General features: G+C 39.9%; 1 protein-coding gene across 1 annotated transcript in view; it reads left to right on the forward strand.

The window, feature by feature from the left end:
- The window catches only part of LOC126251888 (hemocytin), a 541,167-nt gene that overhangs the window by 321,799 nt on the left and 205,390 nt on the right, over positions 1-13,978 (forward strand). Inside the window, exons 47-48 of the mRNA XM_049952591.1 lie at positions 340-487; positions 13,591-13,768. Coding sequence (XP_049808548.1) covers positions 340-487; positions 13,591-13,768 — 326 coding nt within the window. The remainder of the gene's footprint in view (positions 1-339; positions 488-13,590; positions 13,769-13,978) is intronic.

Genomic DNA, 13,978 nt, shown 5'->3' on the forward strand with positions numbered 1-13,978 from the left:
CTTCCAGCTTAATTTTGAGAGCTTCTTAGTTGTTCTGTGCCTGCCTAGAATTATTGATAGCTTGACAACAACTTGTATTTCATAACACCACTGTTAAATGTACATTTGGATATCTTAGTACACTTTAGATATAATAGATTTGTACTAAAAGATTTTCATTGATTGTCTTAGAGAGAGAGAGAGAGAGATAGGAGAGAGACATCAATTCTTGTACTACTTTTTCACATTGTAATTACACAGTACAACAAAAAGTGGAAACATGGAAGATGTAATAATGTATTTTAATATCATATGTTACCACTTTTTGATAAAACATTCACTTTCCTCTTTTTCTTAAAGATTTTCCCAGCAAACTTTGATTCTGACACTCCACACAAGAACATGTTTGTTCATCCCATAAGGACACGCTTCCTACGTATAGTGCCTCAGGAATACCACCATATCATTGCACTGAGGACAGAAGTTCTGGGTTGCTTCAATCCATACCGTGAGTATTCAGTTTTTGAACCATAAATTACATTTTACACTGTGTGCAACAAGTGAATGCTTGTTCTAATTGTTCAGTCAATTTAAGACTAATTATAGACTACACAAAATAAGGTGAGAAATAGTAATTTAACATTGAATCTTATCTGATCTATTTCTCACAAATATGCCAGTCTTTTTCGTTATAAACAGATTCATCAATAAAATTTAAAGCATATGTTACTGTTTTTGTAACGGAACAGGATGTGTTTACCAGTGGCTTAAATCAAGGGTACAGAAATCCAGTTTAGAAATGACATAGACTCTATAAGATTTTTAACGTTTTTTCATTGAGGTGAATGAGAAAGATAATGATTACAGGTGCTTGATGCTTGGAAGTCAATCAGTTGTAAATCAGGAGAAAACTAATGGATTTTGAAACAACACGACAACTTAAATGATATTGTTCTATACAAATCTCTTGAGGGATCACGTTTAGTGGAGACCCAAGAGCAACAAAGACTCACCTGTTTCAGTAACTTGAATGAAATCTTTGCTGAAATTCCGTGCCAGATTTCAGAACTGTATGTTGAATGCACAAGGAAACCACCAACCAGTGCATTTTCAACTTTTCACAGCATAATGTATAATCCATTAAATTTCAGGCATACAGCTGCACAAATAAAATTTCTTGCACTGATATATCAGCCACGTATCATCCGGCCATCTTCAGAGTAAGTTGCAAGACTGACGACGAGGTGCCAAGCATGGCCTTATTTGCTCCACTGTGGCAGTACATGCCTATGAGTTATAGACACTGGTCAGCAGCAAAGAAAGACGCTTACACACTCACCTGTGGTGGAGGTGTACAGACATTCAATTAGCTTATTGATGTATGTTCGGTGATGATGGCACCATGATGACATCTCTGCAGTTTGATTGTCCCAAGAGCCAGATTCCATGCTTTGTCCAAATTAAAACCATTATCTCTATTTACTAAATTATTAGCTGATCTAATCTCTATAGCTTCCTAGAAGACAGAATCCCAAAAGGAAGAGGTGGATGTTAGAATCTTCACATCACCGTAGTTCATGGAATTCCCTGTAATAATACAATGTTTGGCCACAGCTGACTTGTCTGGCTGTGATAAGGGTGTGTATCTTCGATGTTCCACACATCTCTCATGAACAGTGTGTGTTGTTTGACCTATGTATGACTTCTCACAATTTACGCAAGGAATCTGATACACACCTGCCTGATGAAGCAATAAATTTATGTGTTGTTTACAATATATCGGATGTCCTAATGTGCCATCAAATTTATGGTGAATGGCAACATCCAAAAAGGGGAGACAGCCATCTTTTCCTATTTCCATCATAAATTTGATGCTAGCACTGATAGAATTCAAATGCTCAAGAAATAAATGTAATAAATCCTCTTTAAAGGACTCATTACCTCTTATTGGGCAACATTTTGATAAGAACATCACAGCCTCATGTGAACATGTGCTTTTGTCATCATATTTTCACTTTAATGGTGAATTTTATGAGCAGGTTGACGGAGATGCTATGGGAGCTCCCTCTCTCCTCCGGTAGCTAATTTATTCATGGAAGACTTTGAGGATAAGACAATGGTCTGAGCAAGTTTTAAATCAGTGGTCTTCTGGAGGTACTGGACAACAGATTTGTAGTATGGCCGCATGGGATGGATGAATTGCATTGATTTCTTGAGCATTTAAATTCTATCCATGCTATTGCCAAATTTATTATTGAAATAGAAAAAGATGGCTGCCACCCCTTTTTGGATGCTGTCATTTGCTGTAAATTTGATAGCACTTTAGGATATCCCATATATTGTAAACTTACACATACAAATCTACATCTAAATGCCAATAGCTGCCATCACCCTTCACAGATCATAGGTGTCCTTAAAGCCTTAGTGCATAGGGTGCACTGTTTATCTGACAAAGATAATTTGCAAGAGGAGCTCACATACCTCAAGAGCATTTTTAAAGTGAATGGATTTTCTCCACAACAAATTCATAGAGCATTCAATGCAGGTATGTGATGGGGAAGAAGATAGTAATTCCTTCAGATCAAGTGCATTTTTTTTCCTATGTGGATGCTCTTTCCTCAAAGATAGGTCCAACGAAGATTGCAGCTTTACTTGGTTCTGTAAAGGGTGATTTATTGCTTCATAAGGCAGGTGTGTATCAGATTTCTTGTGGAAATTGCGAGAAGTCATACATAGGTCAAAGAACATGCACCATTCATGAGAAATATGTGGAACATCGAAGATACATATGCTTACCACAACCAGACAAGTCAAATGTGGCCAAACATTGTATTGATACAAAGCATTCTGTGAACTACAGTAATGTGAAGATTCTAACATCCACCTCTTCCTTTGGGAATTCTGTCTTCAAGGAAGCTATAGAGATTAGATTAGCTAATAATTTAAAAGTAGAGATAATGGTTTTAATTTGGACAAAGCAGGGAATCCAGCTCTTGGGATAATTAAACTGCAGAGAAGTCGTCATGGTGTCAACACCATTGAACATACATCGATAAGCAAATTGAATGTCTGAACGCCTTTGCCTCAGGTGGCGAGTGTGTAAGCATATTTCTTTGCTGCTGGCCAGCATCTGTAACTCGCAGGCATGTACCGCCGCGGTGGAGTATATAAGGCCACGCTTGGCACCTTTTCATCAATCTTGCAATTTACTCTGAGGATGGCTGGACGATGCACAGCCGATATACCAGTGGAAGAAATTTTATTTGCACGTCTACATGCCCCAAATTTAATGGGTTATCACCAATCTGGTCTCATATTTTAAAGAGAAAAAAGCACAAACAAGATATCATCCCCAGCACAAAAATTTGGACCATAATTCTGATAGTACACAGCTATGATCTTCTGAATGTTAAATACTGTGTGCAATGGTTGTTTGTTACTCACTCCATCCCACTGCAGCTGCCTAATGCCCAAGCACAAAGTGCCATACAACGGAGTGAGTCAGAGATTCGTGTTCATAATTTCAGTGAACCAACAATTGATAGTTTTTGGTCATTGTATCAGAGTATGTCATTTACAACCTGTAGCTGGCATCAGATATCTCTTTACTTTTAACTATTTTATGTTGCTATTTACAAATGTGGTGTAAATTAATGAAATAAATAAGTGCATCATTACAGAAATAGTGTATCACTATTTAATGAATAACATCACTGTTGTGCACTACTTCCTTTGGATTAAGAAACTGATACTGTTAAAGTGATGCAGATGTGCTAGTCTTCAAAGTTGTTGTCACAATTAAATTGTAAATTGAAAATCATTTACTGCATTTCATAATAATTCTTCCGTATATTAGGTTTATTCATTGTGATCTCGAGGCATAATATTGAACACGTATATGGATGACGCTGATGTTTTATCTTCCCTTTGAATGATCAGTATTAAAAGAATCACTTTTGGAATAGCAAATCTTAAACTGTTGATGGTTTACAGCAACCAGCCACTAATTGTTTTTAGGTTACTTAATTTAAAAAGTACCATTACTGCTCTCAAATTTTTTACAATTCATCATCAGATGGTTTTTTCCATGCTTTCATCAAAACAAATTATACGTTGTTTCGTATGAGTTGCCCCAGGAGAAACAATAGGTCACAATTACAAATCTGCAATCAAAATGATGCATTACAGCTTTGTGTTTAAATGCAGCTTATGTGAAACGTCCATCTGACTCATTTGTTTTTTCAGTTTTCTTGCAACAGAATACATTCTCAATGATTTCAGTGCAAAAAAACTGCAAAAGCAAATGTACCAGATGGACATTCTTCGTAATTTGCATTCCAACACAAAACTGTAGTGCAACAATTTTGGTTACACATTTGTAATTGTGAATTACTGTTTACCCTTGGGCAGCTCACAGGAAACCAACGTATAATTTGTTTTAATGAAAGCATCGAGAAAACTGTCTGGTGATGAATTGTGAAAAATTTTCGATCAGTGATGATACTTTTTGATAAAGTAACCTAAAACCAATTTGTGGCTGGTTGCTGTACACCATCAACAATTTATTTCATAGAACAGCTATGGTCTCTAACCATTTCTTTATATGACAAAATAGCAATTCTTGTTTTAAAAATAAAATATTTTCCATGGAAATTATTTAAATCTATTAAAAAATGGATAAATTACAATAGATTTCACAAAATGATGATAATAATGGATTTTAGTACAAAAGCTGGATAATGATTAAAGAATAATCATTTAGTGGGAAACTTCAGGTGTAATACCAGATGCAACAGTCTTTATGTTGTAGGAATAACATCTTCATCTGTATTTATGGGACCTTTTTTAATTTTCAGTTGATTTCCGTGTTACATTACACCATCTTCACACCCCTCTATGATATCGGGTGATCATGTGGGTACTGGAAAATCATTATTTATCTCAAAGATGATGCAGAATATTGATGTCCAGTATGCTGGACCTTTTTCCTTTCACCTGCTTTGTGATCATGCCTTAGTAAGGTGCAATGATCTGTAGCTCATTGTGCAATCACTTTGTGCGGCATGCATCAACTGAATGTTGAGACTGTTCAAACAGCCATCTGATGAAACTGCACATGCACGGACGGCCACTTAGCACCTTCATCTTTCACAGACTTCTCAGTGACTAGATAAAAAGTTCTCGGTTAATGTGACACATCAAATTCAGAGAAAATCCCAAGCTTTCAATTATTTCCTCCGTCATCTTTATCAGGGACTGTGGCACAAGCCTGTGATTGGACTGTCAGCTTGATTGCCGATGAGTGCAGCCCTCCTACCCATGACAGCACTAGGAGGTGCAGGAGTGACGTGTCCCTCAACCTGGCCACCCTTTACCGTGGTACTCATTTTGACAACTGGCTGAGTGGACCTGGAACTGTCCTGGAGGGACTGCAACAAGGAAAAGTCCTTCCTCCTACCTGAGATGGAACCCTGGATCCCCAATACCAGAGGCTAGCGCTGTCCCTTCTAGATTATACAGCCTGTATTAGTGGCAGGAGAAGGCAAGAAAGTATTGAAAGAGAGAATCACAAACAATAGTTATAATAACAATTGGTGGGTGTAATTAACCTCTGTAATGAGTACAACTTTAAATAATCGGTTTCCTTTATTTAAACCAATGAGACAAGAACAGATCATCATATTCTTAAAGGCATTTAATGACACTTTCCTTTTCCATTGGAGTGAGCAGAAAAGTGTAAGAGTCATAATAAGTCAGTTTGAAACTGATGTTCTTCAATGGGGTGTGAAAGAATTTGATTTTTACACTGACTTTGAGAATTCCTTATGAGGTAGATATCGGAGTGAAGGGACTCAGAAGAAGTTGATAGTAGAATCATTCAACTCACAATCTTATGATACTTGTTGGCAATGTTATAGATAGTTTATGGAGGGACATCTGACCGGCCTGCCCTTCCTTTTTATCTTCCCAACATATGCATTTCTTCTCCCTGACTAAGACACCACTAAGATGATGATGATGGTGATATTCGGTTTGTGGGTCACTCAGCTGTGCAGTTATCAGTGCCCGTACAAATTCCCAACATTTGCTCAGTCCAATCTCGCCACTTTCATGAATGATGATCAAATGATGAGGACAACACAAACATCCAGTCATTACACTGTATCCTGTTATTACTCTGAGAGGTTTGTATGATTTAGTGGTAGTAGTCATGTAATGTCCACTGTCTATAGGTCTAGGACGTATGGCCTGTTTACTTGTTCTTATAGTATGGGCAAAATTAATCAGACTGTATCATTTGAAGAATGTTGTTGTTGTTGTGGTCCTCAGTCCTGAGACTGGTTTGATGCAGCTCTCCATGCTACTCTATCCTGTGCAAGCTTCTTCATCTCCCAGTACCTACTGCAACCTACATCCTTCTGAATCTGCTTAGTGTATTCATCTCTTGGTCTCCCTCTACGATTTTTACCCTCCACGCTGCCCTCCAGTACTAAATTGGTGATCCTTGATGCTTCAGAACATGTCCTACCAACCGATCCTGTCTTCTGGTCAAGTTGTGCCACAAACTCCTCTTCTCCCCAATCCTATTCAGTACTTCCTCCTTAGTTATGTGATCTACCCATCTAATCTTCAGCATTCTTCTGTAGCACCACATTTCGAAAGCTTCTATTCTCTTCTTGTCCAAACTATTTATCGTCCATGTTCCACTTCCATACATGGCTGCACTCCATACAAATACTTTCAGAAATGACTTCCTGACACTTAAATCTATACTCGATGTTAACAAATTTTTCTTCTTCAGAAACGATTTCCTTGCCATTCCCAGTCTACATTTTATATCCTCTCTATTTCGACCATCATCAGTTATTTTGCTCCCCAAATAGCAAAACTCCTTTACTACTTTAAGTGTCTCATTTCCTAATCTTATTCCCGCAGCATCACCTGACTTAATTCCATTACATTCCATTATCCTCGTTTTGCTTTTGTTGATGTTCATCTTATATCCTCCTTTCAAGACACTGTCCATTCCATTCAACTGCTCTTCCAAGTCCTTTGCTGTCTCTGACAGAATTACAATGTCATCGGCGAACCTCAAACTTTTTATTTCTTCTCCATGGATTTTAATACCTACTCCGAATTTTTCTTTTGTTTCCTTTACTGCTTGCTCAATATACAGATTGAATAACATCGGGGAGAGGCTACAACCCTGTCTTACTCCCTTCCCAACCACTGCTTCCCTTTCATGTCCCTCATTTGAAGAATGTCATTTGAAGAATACCATTTCTAAAATAATAATACAAGTCATTCAGGTTGTTATCTTAAAAATGTATGCAAATCTAAATGTCTCCTGTCACAAAATGGTTCAAAGTTTCTGGCACAAAAGTTTAGAGATTATTTTTTATTTGAGAAGGGAGAATCATGTGTTGATATCAAGATATCATCCGCAAGCCAAACCTTCCAAAAGGATGATGAAAGAATTAGTACAGATTTGAAATTTATAATACTTACTGTTGAAACAGACATACCAAATTGGTGGAGTTAGTACCAGACACTAAAGTCATATTGAACAAAGCACAACATTCTGCCAGCAAATTCTTATCCTTAAAGGCCACAGGTTAAAGACAGAGTGAGAACCTTTGATTGAATGGGTATATTGGCTGCTAGAAAATATTAAAGAATTGCATGATTTAGAAGCTGAGATCCATGAATATCTTTTAGAAGGTGGGGAAATACGTAAGAGGCATTGAAAAAAGATAAAATCTCTAGAATGTAAGGAAAGAGATTTCATATTATTAAAGAGCCAAAAATGAAGTATGAAAAGTGAGAAGGTGCTAAAGAAGCTTTTACATTTTTTTGAGGGTCACTTTATAATTACAAATGTGACATATCCAAAAAAGCAGTAGTAGCATTCCGAGCTCCCAGAAAAGTGATAGGGTATGTTTAGCATTTGACTTTTGCGATCTGTCCGTATATGAATATACTACTCCTCTTCATCAGTTAACATATGATTGGCTGTTAAAAATAGACAGATGATTGTGCCTCCATGGTGCCTGTATGGTTGGGAAAGGAGTCTTTTGAAGGTCACTTTGCATCAGTAAGATCTGTGTTGTATTTGTGAGTGTGTATCACCAAGTAACTGAGGAACAATGCAACTGAAAATGAACATTGCATCTCCCACCAGTTGCAAACTACATTGTGTCATTCACTTTATGCAAACAGAAAGATTTGTTGTCGATGGTGTCATGTATAGTGGTAGGATTAAGAGCGATGTGCTGTGAGGGAATGTTGCAGAATAATCAAGGATGGTTGCATGGATTAGTATCATGAAATGGTCAGGCAAGACATTCAGAAGTGCCTGATGAACTTTTTTCTATTTTTGCCTCTAGCCTCCAACATTCAAGTAATCCATGTTTAGAAAATACAAGAAACTCCTATGTATTGGCCTGTTTTTGGTTTAAGTAGAAGAACTGTGGTGTGTACTGTCTGTTCAATACATTGAAGAATGTATAATATTTTGAATTCTTGATGCTTGGGATCTGCAGTTGAAATATTTTTTTGGAAGACATCATCTTTCTGCTGTTCACTGTAGTACTTTATTTTCAATAGAGAACTGAGATTTTGGCACATAGGCTATTCTATGTATTTCTGCAATGTAAGCACATTTTTTACATAGTTCGTAATATGCATTATTGTACACATTTATGTTATAAAATGGATACAATCAACTTGTCTCTATTGTGGGTTGCCTATCCAGTGGCTTCCAAGTGCAACAAAAATTTGTTTTTCAGTATTTCATTTAATTATCCACCAAATTTAAATTCCTGTCATAAGCTGCTCATTAGGAGGTATAATCGTACATTAAAGGTTTAACACTATTAGTCAGTAAAGTCATCAACTGTGGACATGTCTTGAGGAAGTTACTTCTTTACTACTTACTATTAGTGACACTGTTCACAACTCATTTTTCAGTCAGTGCACATGTATCCCACTGAATGTATCTGTAAAACTGTATCATTGTATGCCACATAGTTCAAGAGATGTAGCATCATAAACTTTGAGATGCATGAAAAACTAGCTCTTCTAAAAACATGTTAGATTTTTTACGGAAATGGGGAGGGATCCCTGCTTTTTATGCCATTTATACCATCCAAGGGCAGCTCATGGATGATCTCAAAGTTTAACAGGTCATGAGTTCCTCCCATTTGCTTCTAAAGTGGAATCAGACTGCTATGTGCTCAGATGGCATACTTGAAAACTCTCTTTCTGTGTAAAGCAATAACTCAGCCTAGCACACAGATTTCACCTGCCAGATATAAGCAATTCACAATGTACTCTGCTTAGAATTTGGGAAGTTATTTTCTACTCTACCTGTTAGTGAAATATATCTAAAAACAAAGATGATGTGACTTACCAAATGAAAGTGCTGGCAGGTCGATAGACACACAAACATACACATAAAATTCAAGCTTTCGCAACCAATGGTTGCTTCGTCAGGAAAGAGGGAAGGAGAGGGGAAGATGAAAGGATGTGGGTTTTAAGGGAGAGGTGAAGGAGTCATTCCAATCCCAGGAGCGGAAAGACTTACCTTAGGGGGAAAAAAGGACAGGTATACACTCGCACACACACACATATCCATCCGCACATACACAGGCACAAGCAGACATTTGTAAAGGCGGAAGTACAGAGGCAAAGATGTTGTTGAAAGACAGGCAAATTGAAATTAGCGGAGATTGAGGCCTGGCGGATAACGAGAAGAGAGGATATACTGAAGGGCAAGTTCCCATCTCCGGAGTTCTGACAGGTTGGTGTTAGTGGGAAGTATCCAGATAACCTGGACGGTGTAACACTGTGCCAAGATGTGCTGGCCGTGCACCAAGGCATGTTTAGCCACAGGGTGATCCTCATTACCAACAAACACTGTCTGCCTGTGTCCATTCATGCGAATGGACAGTTTGTTGCTGGTCATTCCCACATAGAAAGCTTCACAGTGTAGGCAGGTCAGTTGGTAAATCATGTGGGTGCTTTCACACATGGCTCTGCCTTTGATCGTGTACACCTTCCGGGTTACAGGACTGGAGTAGGTGGTGGTGGGAGGGTGCATGGGACAGGTTTTACACCGGGGGCGGTTACAACGGTAGGAGCCAGAGGGTAGGGAAGGTGGTTTGGGGATTTCATAGGGATGAACTAACGGGTTACGAAGGTTAGGTGGACGGCGGAAAGACACTCTTGGTGGAGTGGGGAGGATTTCATGAAGGATGGATCTCATTTCAGGGCAGGATTTGAGGAAGTCGTATCCCTGCTGGAGAGCCACGTTCAGAGTCTGATCCAGTCCCGGAAAGTATCCTGTCACAAGTGGGGCACTTTTGGGGTTCTTCTGTGGGAGGTTCTGGGTTTGATGAGATGAGGAAGTGGCTCTGGTTATTTGCTTCTGTACCAGGTCGGGAGGGTAGTTGCGGGATGCGAAAGCTGTTGTCATGTTGTTGGTGTAATGGTTCAGGAATTCCGGACTGGAGCAGATTCATTTTCCACAAAGACCTAGGCTGTAGGGAAGGGACCGTTTGATGTGGAATGGGTGGTAGCTGTCATAATGGAGGTACTGTTGCTTGTTGGTGGGTTTGATGTGGACGGACGTGTGAAGCTGGCCATTGGACAGGTGGAGGTCAACATCAAGGGAAGTGGCATGGGATTTGGAATAGGATCAGGTGAATCTGATGGAACCAAAGGAGTTGAGGTCGGAGAGGAAATTCTGGAGTTCTTCTTCACTGTGAGTCCAGATCATGAAGATGTCATCAATAAATCTGTACCAAACTTTGGGTTGGCAGGCCTGGGTAACCAAGAAGGCTTCCTCTAAGCGACCCATGAATAGGTTGGCGTACGAGGGGGCCATCCTGTAACCCATGGCTGTTCCCTTTAATTGTTGGTATGTCTGGCCTTCAAAAGTGAAGAAGTTGTGGGTCAGGATGAAGCTGGCTAAGGTAATGAGGAAAGAGGTTTTAGGTAGGATGGCAGGTGATCGGCGTGAAAGGAAGTGCTCCATCGCAGCGAGGCCCTGGACGTGCGGAATATTTGTGTATAAGGAAGTGGCATCAATGTTTACCAGGATGGTTGCTCGGGGTAACAGACTGGGTAAGGATTCCAGGCGTTCGAGAAAGTGGTTGGTGTCTTTGACGAAGGATGGGAGACAGCATGTAATGGGTTGAAGGTGTTGATCTACGTAGGCAGAGATACGTTATATGGGGGCTTGGTAACCAGCTACAATGGGGTGGCCGGGATGATTGGGTTTGTGAATTTTAGGAAGAAGGTAGAAGGTAGGGGTGCGGGGTGTTGGTGGGGTCAGGAGGTTGATGAAGTGAGGTGAAAGGTTTTGTAGGGGGCCTAAGGTTCTGAGGATTCCTTGAAGCTCCGCCTGGACATCAGGAATGGGATTACCTTGGCAAACATTTTATGTAGTGTTGTCTGAAAACTGACGCAGTCCCTCAGCCACATACTACCAACGATCAAGTACAACGGTCATGGAACCCTTGTCCGCCGGAAGAGTGACGATGGATCGGTCAGCCTTCAGATCACGGATAGCCTGGGCTTCAGAAGTGGTGATGTTGGGAGTAGGATTAAGGTTTTTTAAGAAGGATTGAGAGGCAAGGCTGGAAGTCAGAAATTCCTGGAAGGTGTGGAGAGGGTGATTTTGAGGAAGAGGAGGTGGGTCCCGCTGTGACGGATGACGGAACTGTTCCAGGCAGGATTCAATTTCGATAGTGTCTTGGGGAGTTGGATCATTAGGAGTAGGATTAGGATCATTTTTCTTAATGGCAAAGTGATACTTCCAGCAGAGAGTACGGGTGTAGGACAGTAAATCTTTGACAAGGGCTGTTTGGTTGAATCTGGGAGTGGGACTAAAGGTGAGGCCTTTGGAGAGGACAGAGGTTTCGGATTGGGAGAGAGGTTTGGAGGAAAGGTTAACTACTGAATTAGGGTGTTGTGGTTCCAGATTGTGTTGATTGGAATTTTGAGGTTTTGGGGGGAGTGGAGCTGGACGTGGGAGATTGAGTGGATGGGAGAGACTGGGTCTGTGTGCAATGAGAGGAGGTTGAGGTTTGCTGGAAAGGTTGTGAAGGGTGATTGAGTTGCCTTTCCGGAGGTGGGAAACCAGGATATTGGATAGTTTTTTGAGGTGGAGGGTGGCGTGCTGTTCTAATTTGCAGTTGGCCTGTAAGAGGATGCTCTGAACAGCCAGTGTGGATGTGGGAGAGGAAAGATTGATGACTTTTATTAAGGATAGGAGTTGGCGCGTGTGTTCATTGGCTGAGTTGATGTGTAGGTGAAGGATTAGGTGGGTGAGGGCAATGGATCGTTCAGTTTGGAACTGCTATAGGGACTGATGGAAAGAAGGGTTACAGCCAGAGATGGGAACTTTAAGTGTGAGGCCTTTGGGGGTAATGCCAAATGTCAGACAAGCCTGAGAAAATAAAATATGGGAGCGTAATCTGGCTAGGGCGAAGGCATGTTTGCGGAGTGAATGTAAATAAAACTTAATGGGGTCGTTGTGGGGATGTTGTGAGGGTGACATGGTATTAGAAGGTGGAAAGTGTAACATGAGGCTGAAATGAAAATGAAAATATTAATATATGGGGGAGACATAAAGGTGAACTAGAAAGCAACTGGAGATCTTGTGTGAAAAAAGGCGAAAAAGTGTTTTTTTTCCTGTGGTGAACTTGGGTTAATATTGACATGAAATATTCTTTTCTATTATAATTCACATAAATACTGTGCTGTTTTGAATACTCTTTAATATTATACAGGGTAAACGTAAATAAAACTGATAAACTGCAGGGATGGATTCCTGACTGCAAATGGAGGAAAAAGGTCCTATGAATATGTGTCCGGAAATGCTCCATTACTATGACAGATGGCGCTGGCAAATGTAAGTTCCTCTGACCATGTACCATGTGTTCCTTGTGTGTTGCAGACTGTGTGATTGACACAGCATACTGTAAGCAGCAGAATGGTCCAGTATTCATATTGGCAATAAGCCGATGTGGTACTTGTCTAGGGCCAAGCAGATGGAAATGATCAAGAGGCAGCACGACTGTACCAAAACAGGTACTCTCACAGGCACCAACTACATCATATAACACTTCAAGCACTTTGGTCATTTGTGTGATCATGGGTCCTTACAGACAGACGAACATTGTGTGATGTGGCTGGTGTCTGTGAGGGTGCTTGTTTTGGAATAGCTGTGCTGCCTCTCAATTGTTTGCATCTGCTTGGCCATTCACAAACACCATCTCAGCTGGTTCCTGACATGAATACCAGACTATTCTGCTGCTTAGAGTACACTGCATCAATCACACAGCCCACTACACACAAGGAACACATGGCATGTACTCAGAGGAACTTTTATTCGTCACCACCACCTACCAATGCAATGATGCATTTCCATGTTCATAGGAGCTTCTTTTCTATTAACCAACAAACTGTATATTTAGACATCTCTTTTTTATAAGCAAATATTATGAATTTTACTGAAAATTGAGTAAATCTGGTCAAAGTGACTATTTTTTCCTAACAAGCCATGTAAATTGAAAGATATTTAACATGTGTCAAATATTACAGCTACTCCAGCACCAACACCACCCCCTCCACCACCACCACCATGTCCTTCTTGTCCTGGATTACCACTAGAGCTCCAGGAAGACACCTCAGCATGTGACTGCCATCGTGCTAACACACTGTGGAATGGTGAGCTGTGTGTCAACAGGTCACAGTGTCCCTGTTTTGTTGGACACATTCCGTAAGTAAATGTTCTGTGTAACAGAACTTATAATGATTTTTAATAATGAAAAATGTGTTTCATACATCAGTTAATAATTCTTCACTGAAATGAAATACTGTCTATGGAGATAATTATACTGGTACATGATTAACAGTTAAACAGATTTCCTATTTCATTTTTCAAGTGTCATTGTATATCAAACCCATTTTAAGATGCTTGTCATCGTGT

Source organism: Schistocerca nitens, chromosome 4 (assembly GCF_023898315.1).
Source record: "Schistocerca nitens isolate TAMUIC-IGC-003100 chromosome 4, iqSchNite1.1, whole genome shotgun sequence".
Taxonomy (NCBI): domain Eukaryota; kingdom Metazoa; phylum Arthropoda; class Insecta; order Orthoptera; family Acrididae; genus Schistocerca; species Schistocerca nitens.